Source organism: Crinia signifera, chromosome 6 (assembly GCF_055691185.1).
Source record: "Crinia signifera chromosome 6, ASM5569118v1, whole genome shotgun sequence".
NCBI lineage: Eukaryota > Metazoa > Chordata > Amphibia > Anura > Myobatrachidae > Crinia > Crinia signifera.
The window spans coordinates 256,127,601-256,146,845 of record NC_139222.1 but is presented as its reverse complement, the minus strand read 5'-3'; the positions used below and the strand labels follow the sequence as shown (position 1 = coordinate 256,146,845).

At 44.8% G+C, this 19,245-nt stretch overlaps 1 protein-coding gene across 1 annotated transcript in view; it reads left to right on the top strand.

The window, feature by feature from the left end:
• Window positions 1-200: 200 nt before the first annotated feature.
• The window catches only part of LOC146009238 (alpha-2-macroglobulin-like), a 138,227-nt gene continuing 119,182 nt past the window's right edge, over window positions 201-19,245 (top strand). Inside the window, exons 1-6 of the mRNA XM_083149400.1 lie at window positions 201-354; window positions 5,899-6,082; window positions 10,870-11,029; window positions 11,134-11,186; window positions 13,894-13,914; window positions 17,488-17,644. Of these exons, the coding sequence (XP_083005526.1) occupies window positions 287-354; window positions 5,899-6,082; window positions 10,870-11,029; window positions 11,134-11,186; window positions 13,894-13,914; window positions 17,488-17,644 (643 nt within the window). The 5' untranslated portion in view covers window positions 201-286. The remainder of the gene's footprint in view (window positions 355-5,898; window positions 6,083-10,869; window positions 11,030-11,133; window positions 11,187-13,893; window positions 13,915-17,487; window positions 17,645-19,245) is intronic.

The window sequence follows — 19,245 nt, the reverse complement described above, 5'->3', positions numbered from 1 at the left end:
TCATTTTTATATTTCAGTTGTTCAGACTCTGCTTAACATTGTTTTAAACTAATCTATAGTAAAACATTTAAAAAAGTGCTTACAAAGCAGAATCAGATTACATCAGTTCAAGTTCATGAACATAACCTGCATGGAAGATAAGAGTTCATGTGTTGAAATATGACTATTCAGCCAAGTGTCTCCCTGTAAGTTTGATGTCCTCATACGCCTCCAGCAAGGGAGGTGGCAGAATATATATATAGGACAACAGAGGGACAAATTCAGCGGAGGTGACTTGTGGGCCAACATGCAGCTTCTCCTGGTGTCCGTCTGCCTGGCCATCTTCAGCTCAGCACTTACATCAGCATCAGACCCGTAAGACAGTTATTGTGGGAACGTACTACAGGTTGGGTCTCCTATATCCAAAATGCTTGGGACTAGAAGTATTTTGGATATTGGATTTTTCCTTATTTTGGAATATTTGCATACAACAATGAGATATCTTGGAATGGGACACAATTCTAACCACATTATGCATTTACGTTTCCTAAAAACATAGCCAGTAGGTCATTTTATACAATATTTTTTATTATTATTATTATTATTATTATTATTATTATTATTATTAATAATAAGAATAAGAATAGAAAGTTTGTGCAATTACACAAAATTTATTTATGTTTCATATAGACCTTACACACAGCCTGAAGGTATTTTATACAATATTTGATTTGGGTTAAGACATACATTAATATCCCCATGTGTGTGTATACCCATTAACTACTGAAGGCTTTGTGCTTGACGCATCCCAACATCAGTATCAGGGTTTTTTCTTATAGTACTTACAGAAGTTATAATAAGTTATTATAATGTTTAATATATGATGCTGGCTCATTAACCCCTTGAGTGGAGGGTTTTGCTGGGGCAGGACACCTAAAACCCACCACAGAACGCAGGGCTACTACCCCCCTCCTAATCTCTGCTCCGGGTATCATACACCGGAGCTCACCTGCCACTGCCCCAGCCGCCATTCACAGCAGACAGTGACCAGGTGGCAGGCTCTGGGATGTTTGGGGCAGTTCGGGAGGACTCAGGCACCCGAACCCCCGAGCGCTCTTGAGTCCCCCCGAGCCACGTCGCACATCTCAGAGCCTGCCACCTCCTGCTCATTGCAACTAATGGCTGTGGAGGTACCGGCAAAGGAGCTCCGGCGTATGATCACCGTAATGGATGGGCGAGGGGGAGCAACAGGAGTGAAGGGGATGGGGGAGTGACCACTGTGGAGGGTGCCCGGAGAGGTGATGTGCCAGTGGTGCACAGCAGCAGGCATCAATGGCGCACACCTTCATATTGGTGGTATGCCCAGACATTTTATAGGACAGCGCACTGCGGCAGCGCAGCTGAGCCCGCAAAATGGCATACCACTAAAGAGAATAAAGATGCCTTATATCATATTATAACTGTGTTGGCAATCAACTGTCAATACAGTGCTGTTACAAAGAAGAATTGGACAACAAGATGATATTCACAGGCAGCATAAACATAAATAATATATGAAAATGCATGCATAGTCAGGACTGGCACCACCATTATACCTTATGTGGCGCCACCAAGTCTGACTTTAACATATGTAAGGATGTCTATGAGGAAGACATCCTTGTTGTATTTAATGCAGGAGAAAGCTGTGGAACATCTCAGATGCCACCTCCATACTTTCACTTGAGGGACTGGAAAGTAGGCCTTGGTGGCAGTGTGGGGTTGACAATGTGGGGTCTGATACTAATATTTTCTATTATGCCTGTGCCCCTGTTTCTTAATCTCTAATGTCTTATCTTACACACCGTCTATGTTGCTGTATGTATCCCTACTTCTTCAACTGAACAATTGCACAAGTTCTAATAGAGTAATTCATGGTGCTCTTCCATTGTCTGGTATTTGGAGTCACCAACATGTTGGTGATGTGACTACAGATGTGTCCACATACTCTGTTGCTCAAGTCACACCAAATCGCCCCCTCCTGGCCAGGTTCTGTATAACTCTGCGGCACCGGGTGTCTTTTCACACTTAAAACAAGCACATTATTGCATGAAAAAATAATAATAATTGGGAAAAAGAAACCTACCATGCTTGCTTGCATGGACCAATCTAATGTGGAACATTTGTATATCTGTGTTCCACTGAGTCTCTGCAAGTATGGCAAAGTTCCATTGTGCTTCATCTGTGACTGTAATATGTAGACACGAGATATATGAGGACACTCCTTATAAACATTAACTGCAAATCACTTCCCCTGCCTCCCCCCCTCCCCCCATTGTGTCACAGGGTGGGTGCGAGGGTGTTAGAAGCCCTCCTGCAAGCTTTAAATTTATGGACTGTCCTGTGCACCAATTAAAAGAATAATGCAGGCCATATAATACCACCTCTAATTCAAATTATGCCCCAGAGTGCAAGACAACCCAAACACCCCATAATAGCTTAACTGCGCGCCAAAGGCGCAGCAAAAATTTAGGCCATGGGTTTATGGGACAGGGGACTATGCACATCATCATGCCCATTACACATTATTCCACAACTGTATTGCCACACAGAATATAATATAATATGCCACACATGGTAATTTCTATTACATATTATGCCACACAAGTGCTGCTTACCTACATGCTCATTGCTTGGGTTTCTTGCTCTTTGCCAGGGGTTTCATGCTCAGTGCCAGGGGTTTCATGCTCAGTGCCAGGGGTTTCATGCTCAGTGCCATGGGTTTCATGCTCAGTACCAGGGGTTTCTTGCTAGTTGCCAGGGGTTTCTTGCTCGATGCCAGGTGTTTCATGCTCAGTGCCAGGTTTCATGCACAGTGCCAGGGGTTTCTTGCTCGTTGCCAGGGGTTTCTTGCTAGATGCTTGGGGTTTCATGCACAGCACCAGGTGTTTCATGCTCAGTGCCAGGTTCCATGCACAGTACCAGGGGTTTCTTGCTCGTTGCCAGTTTTTTTTTTGCTAGATGCTAGGGGTTTCATGCACAGTGCCAGGGGGGTTAAATGCTCCATGTCAGGGGGTTTCATGCTCAGTGCCAGGGGGTTACATGCTCAGTGCCAGGGGTTTCATGCACAGTGCCAGGGGGTTACATGCTCAGTGCTCAATCTCAGGCTTGAGCCCACTGCCTGCACTAGTGAGGACCCCAGCAGAAATATAAAACATCTCGAATTTGTATAAATACCCCCGGGTCACAGCGATCGTTGCCGTGATAGTGCCCGGGGTGGCAGGGGTTAACAGCCCCACACACTCTTACATGCTTTGCTGACAGCCAGCACAGAGGATGGAGCCCTAACAGTAGACTGGCTGCTGTTTTCAGTGTCCAGCCACATGGTGGAAGGACACTCTGCCGCCGTGTGCTGATGCACAGCGAGGAGAGAAATCCGGCGGGGAGACACACTGGGACCCGGTGGGGGAAAGACAGTAGCACATACACCTATTACCAGGGGAAAGGGGAGAGGGAAATTTTGTCTATGCACAAGTATCACTGTTTGTTACACAAAGATTCATGTATGTCAAAATGTAATGTTCCACAGTAGAAAAAATATAATAATAGATACTGACGTATCTGTAAATTATGAAGGTGGAGGTGCTCCCTAGAGAGTGATATAATGCAGGAAGGAAAGACAGAAAAGAACTCTCTCTTTTTTAGGGGCACAAACTATTATTTGGATAGTGTTTTAATGTTAAAAATGAACTTTTATTATGATTCAATTTAAAATATTGGGAGCCAACTATCAAGACAAAGACAATTCTACATACATACATTAAACATATAACACATGTCAAGAGAAAATATATCTCCTAGACAGGACAACAAAGAAATATTAAAAATATATTGCAGTCAAAATACTGTTAATATCCGTAATGTAGCTCTCTGCTTCTGTATAATTTAGAACAGATGAGCTACGTTTTAATGATAGCGAACTGGCAAAAATATCACCTTGTGAGGGAATATCTAGTATGCTTCCAATGTGATATTGCCTCACTTGTAGTGATTGAGGGGGAGATTCTCTAAGTTAAAAATGCGGTAAAAACTCTGTTATCGGGGTTTTTACCGCATTTTGGGATGCTGTAAGAAAAATCTGGCGATGCCCCATAGAAGCCAATGGGCTTCTATCGCAACCCTCCGCCGCCCCGCGCCGACCCCCCGCCGCCCCGCATCGCCCCCTCACCTGTGTCCGGGCAGCACAGCGCAGTGCTGCCCGGACCTGTGACCTCCTCCCTGCACTGATCCTCTTCCGGGTGCAGGGAGGAGGAGAGCCCGGCGCAGCAGCAGCAGCGCCGGGTGTGGGAGGGAGGGGAGAGCCGCCGGGACCTGCTGGGACCCGGCGACTCTCACCGCAAAGGACAGCTCTTAACGCAAGAGCTGTCCTTTGCCTTAATTATCGCATATGTTACAGCATATGCGATAATTAAATATGCGATGGGCGGCGAAGGGGGGCAGAGATTCTTAGAGAATCTCCCCCTCAGTCAGTGTACTCTGAGATATTACAATTGGCAACACAAAGATCAGACATTTGTAATAATGTTGCAATATCGTTGCCAGTCTCGTGTCTGGCTGTTTGCTTATGTACAGCCTTGTGATTGCTAATCAATTGTGACACTAGCAATCACAATAACCCAAGCAATCTGAGTAGTAGAAACAAGATGTAATGGGAAAATATGCAACCAGACACTAATGATATTTAGTGACAGAATCTCCCTTCCTTGTATGAAGGAAAAGATTTTTGTAGAAGTAGCTGGATATACAGTTCAGAGACCTGTTAATAACAAGTCTTCTATTCCATAATTGATCTTCCTGCTAATAAATTGAGTATCTCAGAAAACATGATATGCAGGAGAAATAAGGGGTACAATAAACATCAGTGCGATAGATGGCTGTAAATCAATAAACCATTGCTCTTGCTAAGGACACAATAATATAACTTCTTAGGACCTTAATTAATAGAAGAGTGTCTTATTGTGCTATAACGTACATATTAGTCATTTAAGTTGGTTTATTAGATGCAACAAGTTGCGTAGGAAAAATATATAGAAAAGGGAGAAAAGAAAATCTCCTTTGAATCTGCTGCTGAAGGAGTCAGAGGGCTTCTGCTGTTAAAGCTCAGTATGCGGAGCCACCTGGTTAACACTGGGTCATTGCAGGAAAGCTACATACACATAAGCTCCAATGAGAAAGCCCAGAAAAGATATAGGTATAAAGTATAAAAGGAAAACCCATACCCGCCAGTTGTTCATCAAGGTTGTTCATCAACTGTGCATGCAGCTAAATTTGGATATCTTTCAAAAAAAGCCAATAAACTGTAGCTAGATCTTTCATCTTTCGTCTGTCATCAATATCTTTCGTCAACATCTTTCGTTCAGGACACTGGGTTCAAGGGAAATGTCTTTCAACGAAATTGGTCAAAAAATTGTACAGTGTGTATGCACCTTTAGAGGAGCAGCAACAAGTAAACTGATGTAATCAGAGTTGGGCTGATTAGCAGCACCTGTGCTCTCCGGATATAAGTGTTTCCAGGGCAGAGGTCATTGCTCTTGATGTTGGAATAGCTGCCCAAGTGATAAATTGGTGTGTGGGCTATGGTAGGGACCATTGGAGCCTTCTAAAGAGTTTGTACTATGCTGTGACACCTGCATGCTGCAATGCTGTCACCTTCCTTGCTTATGCTGATGACCTGGTATGCTGTGACCTGCTCCAAAAATAAAGACCAAGACTTCATCTTGTTCCAGTCTATTTGATTCTTTGTCACAGTACTTACTGTATATTTACTCACAATATCGTGTCTTCCAATTAAACTACCTAACTACCAAGATATAATTCCTGTCTATAAATGTTTATAATATAAACTATGAAGTATTTCCATTTGTTCTTTCTGTGTCTATGTAGGCACTTTGTGATCACAGCTCCGGCACACTCAGTGCAGGGACTCCAGCAGAAAGTCTGTGTGACCTTCCTTGATCTAGATGGGGCTGTTGACTTCAAACTGTCCTTGCACAAAGATGAGCACACTCATATTATTGCTGAGCACAAAGTAGACACCGTGGATTACTCCAACTGTTTCCCTTTCCAGGTGAGTACACATGTCTAGCATATAAGGTTTGTGGACTAAAATTCCTCCTTAATGTTATTGCGAAATTGTTTAACTTATAATGAACTCTGTGTCTGAGTAATGCAAATAAATACAGGATTATAGGCAGAGGCGGATTAAGCACAGGGCAACAGGGGCGGACACCCCGGGGCCCCCACACATAAGGGGCCCCCACACTTGCACTGCTGCCAGTGTGGGGCTCCTGTTGCCCCATGCTTGGGCAGCAGAGTTGTGCAGCGCAGGTGAGTGGTGCAGCGCAGGTGGGCAGGGGGTCCCTGCAGTGGGCTGGGCAGTCAGTGCCGGGGTCCCTGCCATGGATGGGAAGTCAACGACGGGGTCTCTGCGGCGGATGGGAATTAGTAGTCAATACCGCTACTAGTTCCCATCTGCTGCAAGGGACCCTGCCACTGACTTCTCATACGCTGCAGGGACCCCGGCGCTGACTGCCCAGACCGCTGCAGGGACCCCCTGCCCACCTGCGCTGCCAAGGTACCAGCCTCCCCTGTTGTCCAGGGCCCCCACAGACCTTAATCCGCCCCTGATTCTAGGAGATATTAGTAATAAAAAAGAGAATAAATGCTGAGCATGTTAGCTTCCAAATAGAAGCCATCTAATGCTGGCCACACATCAGACCAACTTTCCTCCAACCATCTTACTAGTTGGTTGGATGGACTGAAAATCTGGTACTGTATGGCGGCAAATGCCAATAAGCAATTTGCTCACAAACTCAGGAGAAAGGACAAAAACATTCAGTGAAATCAAATAGGTCCAACTACAGTACATTGGCCCTTATTCTGAATCGGACGGTACGGCCCGCGTGCGGCCGTACCGCCGATGTTTTTAGTCTGCACATGCGCAGAGGTCAATCTGCGCATGTGCAGCCCCATTCGCCGCAGACGTATTTCGTCCGCCGCAAAGGGGGCGTATAGGGGCGTGAGGGGCTTCATACCCTCATTTCCCTATGTATACGCCCCGCGTTTCATGGGCGTTCCCATGCAAACGCGGGGCGTATGCATGCTAATCAGGGTATGACGCCACTGATGGGGGCGGAAAGCTGACGTCGCCGGATGTCAGCTCTCAGCCCCCATACAAGCTATCACACGGACGATTGTCCGTGTGGTCTCAGCTTGCGGGAGCTGCTGTGGCGTGCGGCCCTGCCTTCGATGGTCGACGACCATCGAATGCAGGGGGCAGCTCCCACCATGGTGGAGGCGTACGCCCCACCATTTTTATGCGGATCGCCAGCCGTCCGTGTACGGACGGCCGTGGCGATCCGTCTCGTGGGCGGGGATTGGTTTGTGCGGCCGGAGCACCGTGTGCGGCTCCGGCCGCACCAACCAGAATAAGGGCCATTGTCTTAGTGACAGTTGTTTTACAATTTCTGATTTGGGAAACAATTGACTTAATTACAAATTACATTTGCTCCTATCCAGTACCATGTTTTTATTCCACCCAACCAACTAGTTGGATGGTTGGAGGAAAGTTGCTCTGTTGTGTGGCCAGCATAACTCTCCCACATATACTGCTACAGTTTATATTGTCTAGGTACAGTTTGATGTGGAAAAATGTCAGCAAAATTCCATAATGTCCCTGTTAATTTCAAGAAGACTTGGGGGTAGATTTGGTTTGATGACTTTTTCAATAGGCCATCCATCAATGGGGATCTTTACCATTTATACCGCTAAATTTACTACTCTCCAGTCTGGATGATAGTTTTAAATCTGCTGGTGGAGTGCTGGGGATTAAAAATGCCAAAACCACCGGAAGTTTGGTGACACCGACCAGTATTTTGTTCTAAACTGCTGTAAAACCGTCACAATACCGCAGCAAAGCTGCTGCATCATTTGGCAATCAGGAGGCGGCGACTTTCCATGGGCATAACTCCCAGAGGCAATGGATTTGCCTGTCTCTGATGGGGCACCTGCATGTACAGTATAGCAGCAACTGTGTGGTTTAACGTAGGATCCAAATGTGACCGCTGTTCTTCCAATGGAGCCCTGTGGCAAACCCGCTGCAGAGCTAATTGCCTCTATCTAAGGAGCCTTGCCAACCCCTGCAATAGGGGACAGGATGGCTAACATTTTGTACTGCTCAGCCTGCACTGGCGCAAGCGATGGTGCACCCCCCACCAGAGAATAATGATTCTGCAAATTGCAGATGGCTGAACCTCACTAGTCTAATCCTGACACCCCAGCCATTGTCAGACATCATGGATGGAGACCTGCCATTTCAGTGCAGGCTTCAGTCCCTGTAGGCCATCTAAAAGCGATATTTATAAGCTTACGCCACTGGAGCCTCCAATACAATTTTAAGAATTAAGTCAATGATGTATTTATCAAGGAGATTATAACATTTAGAATATTCTAATAGAGGCAATAGGGGGGAATTTACTGAGATGGGAGTTCTATTTCACATGATATGTTTCTATGGGCAACCAATCAGATCCTGTCTATTATCTTCTAGAGGGTGCAAAATAAATATAAGGAGATTATGATTGGTTGCCCATAGTAACATTCCATGTGAAATAGATCTCCCATCTTTTCCCCAATCATAATTTTTTTGTTCGATATGATTTGATTTGAAATGTATCTTTAGATTAAGCGGAAGAAGATGTACTTTAATGTTGTGTACACACAGTGCAATTTGCACTATCAATTTCGACTACTGTACATAGTCAAAAACGCACAGCAAATAGTGAAAATTGCACCTTGTTTTGCAGCATTCAGTCCTGATGCACGGCCCCGCTGCATCGGAAACCAGATTAGAAATAGACTTTGCAGTTCCGTTTATTTCCACTATGTCAGATTGAGGGCCATGCTTCTTAATGCCTCCCTCCCTGCCAGCCATTGCCGGCACCCCGCCGGGTCCCGTCCCCCGCCAAAATTGAATCGATATCAGCGGCCACCAATAGCAACATGTCTACACACCATAACAATGATAAGATTAATATTGAGTTTAAAGCTGCTTACACATGGTGCGATTTTGGCTTTATAGTCAAATGCGCAGGGCTGCCGCCAGGAATTTTGGGGCCCGGGAATCATTTCCAGTCTGGGCCCCCCACCTCACTTGACTTACCGTAACCCAGCTCCTGCTCCCCCATCTCCTATTCTGCTGAGCTGCAGCCCGGATGTCCCAGAGTGCCGACTTCTTCAACTCAGGATGCCGGCGGCCAATTAAAATGCAGCACCGGCTGTTGAGGCAATCAGAGCTTGTGCTCTGGCAGCTGCTCTTATTGGCTGCTGGTATGCGAGCTCTGATTGGCTCAAAAGCTGGTACAGCATTTTAATTGCCCACCAGTGTCCTGGGTACAGCACACTGAGCGCAGCACAGCGGAGGCAGTCGGGGGGTTGCGGTGGACAAAATGAGCTGAACGGCACCTTCCAGAGCTGGGGCCTGGGACAGCTGTAACCACAGCACCCCCCTATTGGCGGTCCTGCAAATGCGCATAGCAAGTTAGTCAAAATCGCAGTGTTAAGTCGCATGCCATCCCAATGCCCGGCCCCGTGGCGTCGGTATCACATGGATAAATATGTGCAGGCAAGCCTATATTGACTATTTTACCTGTAGAATGTTTATGGCCTAGAGCCAAATAGCAAGATAGTGTTAATCTAAGGTAAATCTAAAGTGCAATTAGCCAATATTGGAAAGTCAAAAGTGTCCATTAGCCTGAATCTAACCATGTGTACACACCATAACTTCATATGATTCAGACTGCCAATATATGGCATTTCCAGTGATCAAGTAGGATGCTAAATTACTAATACCATGGCCCGGCCACCCTCTCGGCAGCACTGCTTGCTGTGTAAATGGATGTGCAGCCCCCCCCCCCCCCCCCAGGCATAACAGAGAAGCTGAAGCAGGAGAGAGGAAGAGAGACCAGCAGACACTGCTGCTTCCCTTGGCTCCAACGCATCCCAGGCCACCCTAGAACGCCCATCCATGCCCATCCTGTACACAGTAGCCAATAGCCAGCTCTGTGTACAGTCAATTGAATCAGTGGGGTGATTTGTCGTCTCTGCCAAGGCCGCACCCGCGCTGCAACTGACTCGCCTCCTGTGCTCAGCCAGTGGGCAGCAGCAGGCAGCAGCATGTCAGTGCGTCGAGCGGGTGCTGGCACCCACACATACCCTGCTGCCACTTGCTCCCCCAAGCAGCAGCTGGGGCTGCCTTACAGTAGTTACGCCACTGCCTATGTAGCCATGCCCTATCGCTGTGTAAGTCATAGCCCAGTGCTAGCAGTACAGTTGTCATTCTAAGCATATTCATGTTCCCAGCACTTACTCTACTCTATTCCATGTAACCCAACTATGCCACACACCCTTGCCGCGGCATTGTGCTACAGGGTTACATCATGCAGGTTCCATGGCTGCTTAGCCCCTCCTTCCTTGGCCCTGCTTAGTGCTGTGGATCTCAAGCCCATGCTGATATTAACATTCCAAGCACAGCTGTCGGTGGCACTTCCCAGCTTGGAACGGAAGTAGATGGAGGCTGGGGGCCTGGGTCAGGCTGGCTGAGTGATCCAGTTTGAGATCCAGCGGGAGTCTTGCAGCTGCAGGTGTGAACTGACCTGGGCCCTGGAGACTGTGGGTGAAATTGTGTTTGATGCCACTCGGCAAGTGTCCTTGGCCATCGACAGCAAGTGAGGGCAATTTTCGCACATATCCATTGGGAGCAGCATAGACGTGAGGAGGAGATGGGTGAGGAATGGGTGGGGGGAATACAGTAAGTCAATCAGTGATGACTCAGAATGATCCCTTACTTCTCACCAGGTTCCTACAATAAAAGAAGAATACTCAGTCTGGTCTCTCCAGGCATTTGCACATGGAGAACACCTCAATATCAACGAGACCAAGAAGTTTGGTATAATCCAAGGTTTTGAAACGTGCTTCTTCCAGACTGATAAAGCCACATACAAGCCGGGTGATACAGGTAGGACTAAATAGCATGGAATCACAATTATATCTCAGCTACAACTAGCAAAGTATTGACTAAAGTATAGACACCTTTCCTGATTATCTAATTATTGATTTCAGTGAAGTTTCGGGTGATGGCCGTGGACATGGATTTCCATCCTGCAGAAAGAAAGGTGAGGATTTAAAAAAAAAAATGTTTTTATACCATTAAATTGCAAATACAATTAAGACACTGTCACAGCACTGACACTTGCACCTATTGTCAAATTATTAATTAAATAATGTATCATAGGTCCACTTTTTCAGTGATGACACAAGACTGGTAATATATCAAAAAATATTTCTAAACACATAATAATGAAAAAGTTTGACAGAAATATATACGAATACAAAAATCACTAATAAAGAAAAGCTGGCGTCCCAGCCAGTGGCGTAACTATAAATTGTGCGCCCCCCCCCCCCCCCCGCCAGAAACTTCGGCAGAATGCCCCCCCTCCCACACACACACACGTAAAGCCTGCACCTCGACCCAACCCTGCCCTGCCTTACCCCGCTGCTTGACGCCGCCACCAGGTCTGTGGCTGGGAACTGCAGGCCACCGTCTCTAGAATCCTAAAAAAGTGTCTGCTGTAAGGGGGCGGACATTTTGTGTGGGTTATTCTTCATTAGCTGGAGCCAGCAAGGAGGAGTGCCAGGACCGCAGACAAGTAGATCAGTGGCAAGCAGAGGTCCCGGCAGCAGTGCATCGATAGCTCCGCAGACTCCCGGGGCCCACACTTGCTCAGTGCCTCTGCAGGGTCTGCGGTGCATTGTTATGGCACTGGTCTTAGCTACTGTATATAGATACAGTAAATGAATGTGATCCTATTATCAAGAAAATATGCTTGATTTATATGCAGCAAAGATACTGCCTCAGTAGTTATGCCTCATTAGTAAACAGCAGCGATGAAGTTAATGGATGCACAAATGGTTAGTTCACGAAATGGTATGTACTTTGTTGCATTTCTCCAGTGTGTCTGGACCAGAACTTCAGCGTTTGCAAGCTGATCGTAGCAAAGGCAGTTCTCCAGTTATTGAAGGGGATGCGGTCATTTGGTCTACAGCATGATGGTCGACAGTCATTAGGTTGACACCATTAGGTCGACATGGGTCTAGGTCGACATTGGAAAAGGTTGACATGGTTCTAGGTCGAAAGGTCATTAGTTCGACAGGTCATTAGTTCGACAGTCAAAAGGTCGAATTGGGGTTTTTCACTGTTTTTTAAACCAACATGTGCCGACAGGCGTTATTTCATGCCCTACCATCCACTAGGGCGTGGTGGGAGAATAAAATAGTGTGCCTGAAGGGGATGCAGTGCACTTTAAACTGTGTCCATGTCGAATGTGTTTTCACTGTTGACCTAGACACTGGCGAACTAATGACATGTCGAACTAATGACCTGTCGAACAAATAACCTGTCGAACTAATGACCTGTCGAACAAATGACCTGTCGAACTAATGACCTTTCACCTGCTGTAATGTCTGTGCCGTCTGGGTTTTAGCTGTAACAGTCCCAATTGTCCTGTATGGAGGGCGGAAGCGGAGTGGAGAAGCTCACCTCAGCCGTGTAACAGGACCACAAGTTGATTCCTATTTTTACCGGGTCGAATGCAGGGTGGTACAATGTAGCGGCGACTTTGCGCTGAGTGACGGTGGCCTTCTGTCTCCGGCAATGATAATGCAGAGAGGGAGGTCAGGCGTGAGGGTAAGGTGGAAAGTCTGCTGCTGCTGCTGCTGTGCGATCAAGTTGACCAAGAACCAGGGGACATCGACGCGTTTCGTCTCCTAGCAACAGAGACTTTTTCAAGATGTCTGGTTTGAGCTCTGATATTTAAGTCTTGATGACTGATTATCTCAATCACCTGTCAGCTTAAAAATAAGCTTATTATTATTCTCCCAAAAAAAGATAGGACACAAGACTCAACAATGAAATACATTATAATAAAAACATTGTTTATTATATGATATATTATAATCTCATACAGTACCTCCCAACTGTCCCGCTTATCGCATGACCGTCCCGTGTGAATGAACACAATCCTGTCCATTATTAACTACTTTGTACGGCACAGATTTTGTCCATGCGGGGTTTCACCGCCCAGCGTTAGCCGGAGCCTGTGAAACAGAACTAACAGTGCAGGTTTTAGTGATATCCAGGCTTGAGCACAGGTGACTTAATTAGTATCTGAGTGATTTTAATTAAACCATCTGTGCTCAAGCCTGGATATCACTTATGCTGTGTACACAAGGGGGCGATTATGTCTAATGTAGCGGGCAATATGGTCGCTGTGTTTGATTTAAAATCAATTGAAATAGTTCAAAATCGACTTTTAGCAAGAACTAACCAATATGACCCTAACTGTAATTTTGCAGGCTGTTTGAAGAATGGCAGAAGCTGTTTGGTTGGTACTTTGTGACTCATTTATCAATGAGAGCTAAAACTTGTGAATGATAAAACTCCATGTGTATGATAAATGGTGCTCCAGCCAATCAGCTCTTGTCATGTGTTTAAAAAATGACAGTTACGAGCTGACTGGAATAATAAAATCACTCAATTGCATCTGACATCAGCATTACTTCCCACAGTCAGAATCAGGCCCGGGGTATATTGTATATTACAGCTCATCTCTTCCAGATTGTTAGGCATATAATGAGATTGTTCAGCTGCTGAGTTTAGACAGAGCAGATACAGAGCTACTGCATGTGACATGATGCCAAGATACCGCTGTATCCTGTGTACAGTATATGTACAATGGATACTTATCATATCATTAGTCCAATGTATACTTATGATGTCATAAAGAATTTGTTTTCACTATTTTTCTCTTTCTTTGTCAACAGTTTCCTCTGCTTGAGCTACTGGTACGTCTTACATGAACAATTTTTGTATCTGTTTATGTTTTATTTAAATGATTAATTTATGCAGATTTAAAAACAAGACCCTTTTTTTTTACTTATAACCACTCCCCTTAAGTGACAGCAGCAGCTGCAGCTCTTCGCCTCTGCCCAGCACACACTGCTTTGTGCTGGGTTGCAGTGTGGCCATGGAGGTGCTTAAAATACAATATTTTCTCAGGATTTTTTTCTAAGGGTATAATGTGAAAAATGTGAGGAGTAATGTACATAAGGTAAAGTGGTACTACTGTGTGATGTAATGAGAATAAGGGACACCATCGCATGATATAATGTGAATAAAGTTGCACTACTGTGTGGCATAATTTGAATTGGGGGTACTATTGTGTGGCCATGCCCCTTCCCAGCAAGAGCACACCCCTGTTTGGGCTCCGCACCAAATGTGTGCACTGTTTCTATTTAAAATATTGTGGGCAGGAGCACCAAAATGATAACTGCTATGATGAGGGTTGATGGTGCTTGGAAAGGGGAGCAGGGTCAGAGGCGGAACTAGTGGCGGTGCTAGGGGGCACCAGCCAAAATCTTGCCTAGGGCGTCATTTAGGCTAGGACTGGCTCTGGGAGAGTAAGAGAGCTGTAGTTGAAATACAAGAAGAGTGCTGTGAGAACAGGAGGGAGGAGGGCCCTGCTCTAAGGACCTTACAATCTAGAGGGAGGGGGAATATTTTTTTGGGAATTCAGAAATAAATGAGAATTCAATAACACTATTGTCTGTCACATAATACATGTACTGTAATGTCTGGGGCATATGTAGGTCTCTCTAAATGTCACTTTAATAACCTGTATAATATATAAATAAAAAATTGTTATGATGCCACCATGCAGTGGTGGCATTAGGGTTGGTGACCACTGGTGATAAATTAGCCCCCCCCCCCCCCCCCCCCCCGGTGTGCACCCTTTAAAAGAGGTGTGGCCTCATAGGAAGCCCCCATGTACATCACTCCAGGGGCATACCCAGCATTCCCAGATATGCTGGGCATCATGTTTTATTTATTTTATTACCAGTTATTTATATAGCGCACACATAGGGGGTTATTTTGGTTCACCCGCAAAGGCACAATTACTCTCTAATGGACGAAACCATGTGCACTGCAGGTGGGGCTGATGTAACATGTGCAGAGAGAATTAGATTTGGGTGAGGTTTGTACTTCAAACTGATATCTATTTTGCAATGTAAAAATAAGGCAGCCAGGATTTACCCTGCACAGAAACAATAAAAACCCCAAATCTAACTCTCTCTACACATTTACATCAGCCCCACCTGCAGTGCATATGGTTTTGTAGATTAGCGAGTGATTGTGTCTTTGAGAGTGAGGGTATAGGGATTTGGGGAGTTCTGCACACACAATTATATTGACACCCTAAAATTGAGGGGTGGTATTCCACTAGATGTTTGTGGACATCAGTGGGGGTGCTATCCCAAATAAATCAGGATCAAGGGCAAAAAAAGAAGAAAGAATTTGTATTGGATGCACTCCTCAGGACCAATCAAGAAATTTGTGGACTAATTCCTTTTCTATATTTTTAAGATGAGTGGGCACTCCTTTTATCTTTATTGTGACAGAATAGGATAAGGAGACAGCCACTAGTAGCGAAATGGAGAGGTTAAAAATTAACAATGACATACCTACATTTAGTGACAATAAAGGTAAGAGTTTGTGATATTGAGAGTTTAAAATGTAGGTAGGGATGACTGTTGGTTAGTGGTGTATATAGGGGTATATTCCCCACCAAGGTTCTTTGTATGCACTCCTATGGTGCTCCACAGATTGTATATTGTTTTATTGTGTTTACACTTGTTTGAGAGAAAAATACACAAATATATGCCTCAATGGGTTTTTCTCGGGTGTAATGGTTGCTTTACCACAGGGGATTGTTACAAGTTTATAAGTGAAGAAACAGTGTTGCTATTTCACACTCAGTGTATTATTTGTATCAATTCACTGAGGTCTGGCGACATGCCCAGAGTTGGGGATATCAGACTTCTTATATGAATATTAGAGCCTGAAAGAGTGGAGCAGCAGCACCGAGGGTCAGCTTGAAGAAGCAATTAGCGAAACACGTGTCCTGTTACCTGTAGAGTTAGGGAAAATGACTGTTTGGTGCTAGTGCAGAAAATTTATTTTTCTTACATAATAATGTTATACCAAGTGTTGAAGTCTCCTTAAGGTTTGCTTCATATCTTACCACAGAGAGGGTTGTAAAGGGAGCAGAGACTATTTAAGCCAGCCTTAGACCATCCAGCTTTTGATACCAGTGTGGTGCAATAGGATTTATACTTAAATGTACCACTAATAAAATCGGTCAGCAGATGGCGCTGCTGCTCCACTCTTTCAGGCTCTAATATTCATATAAGAAGTCTGATATCCCCAACTCTGGGCATGACGCCAGACCTCAGTGAATTGATACAAATAATACACTGAGTGTGAAATAGCAACACTGTTTCTTCACTTATAAACTTGTAACAATCCCCTGTGGTAAAGCAACCATTACACCCGAGAAAAACCCATTGAGGCATATATTTGTATATTTTTCTCTCAAACAAGTGTAAACACAATAAAACAATATACAATCTGTGGAGCATCATAGGAGTGCATACAAAGAACCTTGGTGGAAAATATACCCCTATATACACCACTAACCAACAGTCATCCCTACCTACATTTTAAACTCTCAATATCACAAACTCTTACCTTTATTGTCACTAAATGTATGTATGTCATTGTTAATTTTTAACCTCTCCATTTCGCTACTAGTGGCTGTCTCCTTATCCTACTCTGTCACAATAAAGATAAAAGGAGCCCCCACTCATCTTAAAAATATAGAAAAGGAATTAGTCCACAAATTTCTTGATTGGTCCTGAGGAGTGCATCCAATACAAATTCTTTCTTCTTCTTTTTTTGTTTTTGAGAGTGAACCAGAATAACCCCATTTTCCGCAGCTCTTTACAGAGAATATTTGAAAAGTCACATCAGTCACTGCCCCAGTGGAGCTTACAATCTATATTCCCTACCACATGTACATGTACACATTCATTCTAGGGTAAATTTTGTTGGGAGACAATTGACCGCACCGGTGGCTGGGATGTAGTGATAATGAGCATGGCTACATCTGTATACTATACTTGCATTGTTGGTTCTTCCTCAGGGCAATATGTACTAAGCTTGAAAAGTGATAAAATGGAGAGTGATAAACCACCAGCCAAACAGCTCTTACCTGCCGGCCACAGGCTGTGTTTGAAAAATTACATAGGAGCTTATTGGCTGGTTGTTTATCACTCTCCATTTTATCACTTTTCATAGCTTAGTACATCTCGCCCAGAATGATGGAGCTGAAAGCTGCACAATAATATCCCAGCGCAGTACCCAAATCCCATTCACTGACGATGAGTCTGCATTAAGCTGTCACCCCCTTGAAGGATGATACCCGGTAGTGATCCACACCACATGTACCCCGCTAGTGATGACCTCTGCTCTGCCATAATGGATTACAACAATTCTTTCTTTAATCTATTTGCCTACAGGATGCAAACAACAACCGCATTGGACAATGGCTCAATGTAACATTAAACCACGGGATTGCTGATTTTAGTTTCCCTTTGTCAAATGAGCTATCTCTTGGAAATTATAAAATCAACATACCGTCTGCATGTGAAAAACGATTTACTGTCTCTGAATATGGTAAGTTGCAATTAAAAATAAACCAAAGAGTAGTAGTAGTAGATTTACACATAAAATAACAATATACTATTACTAACACATGTTTATAATGAAACTGCTGTGCTATCAAATGGTGCTTATTTGCAGCACTTTATTTATAATTTATTTATTAACAGTTTCTTATATAGTGCTTACATATTTCCCAGCACTTTACAAAGAATATTTGAACATTCACATCAGTATCTGCCCCAGTGGAGCTTACAATCTATATTCTCTACCACATGTACACGCGCACACAGACATTCTAGGGTTAATTTTTTTGTTGGAAGCCAATTAACCTACCAGTATATTTTTGGATTGTGGGAGGAAATCGGAGTACCCAGAGTAAACCCACGCAAGCACGGGGAGAATATACAAACTCTGCACAGTTAGGGCGGGATGTATTACTATACATCGACGCCCGCCCGCCGTGATGCCAGTTCATATGTACTAACATATGCGGCTAGCATCGCGGTGCAGTGACGGAGGCCCCCCGCGATACCTGTACTGTGGTGTGCGGGGGGTCTCCGTCACCTTCCTGCCGCCTCCTGCTTCCCTCACACCGGGGACAGCTAAGCAGGCTGTCCCCGGCACCTCCTCCTCCCCTCTGCAGCCGGAAGGAAGTCCGGCTGCTTCACTAGGGGGAGGAGGGGTTTACCTTCCAGGGTCCAGGAGGACCTTTCAAGAAGGTAAGCCGGAGGAAGGGGGAGAGGGGGGGTCGGCGAGGCGGCGGGTTTGCGTCGGAGGCGAAAAGAAGCCCATAGGCTTCTATAGGGTATCGCCACCCAAAGGTGGCGATACCCTACAATGCGGTATCGGTGCGGCTGGGTTTTGATACATAGGAAAATGCAGTAAAACCGGGGTTTTACCGCATTTTCAGTTTAATACATCTCGCCCTTAGACCCATGATGGGAATCGAACCCATGACCTCAGCACTGTGAGGCACTAATGTTAACCATTACACGATCCGTACTGCCAACTTAATTGTGTATCATAAAATATAACATATTCTGTAAGAGTTTACAGCTTATAGCCCAAGGAAATGTACTACTATATTGTTTCAGGGGAATGGGTAAAAACCAGAAACGTACAAGACCCAAGAGCGCCAGATCAGACAGGCTCCATTTATCAAACTGTGCCATCCGGGGGTGCCTGTCTGGGGGTGCCTGTGATACCTGTCACCAGGAAGACGAGGAGGGAGAGATTACAGCCTCCCTGTATGGTCCGGGAATTTATTAAAAACTAAAACGGTTTGCTGAATGGATACTGTCCGGTCCGGCGTTCTGAGGTCTAGTCCGGTTCTGGTTTTTACAATTTTTATAATCTCCAATATCCCTGGGTCCAAGTGTATAAAGCAAACATGACCCTGTACATGATGTTTAGACCAACTTTTTACAATATCACATTTCCAATAATTAAAATAAAGGTCCCATTTCACTCACAAGACCATGGTACTGCTCTACCAAGTCAATGAGCGACTAATAGAGTAACAAGGTATTATATATTACTGCATGGTCTGAGACCTGAATCATAAGAGAGGGCTAGGTCCCCTTAGGAGGTAGGGCCCACATGGATTTCCTCAT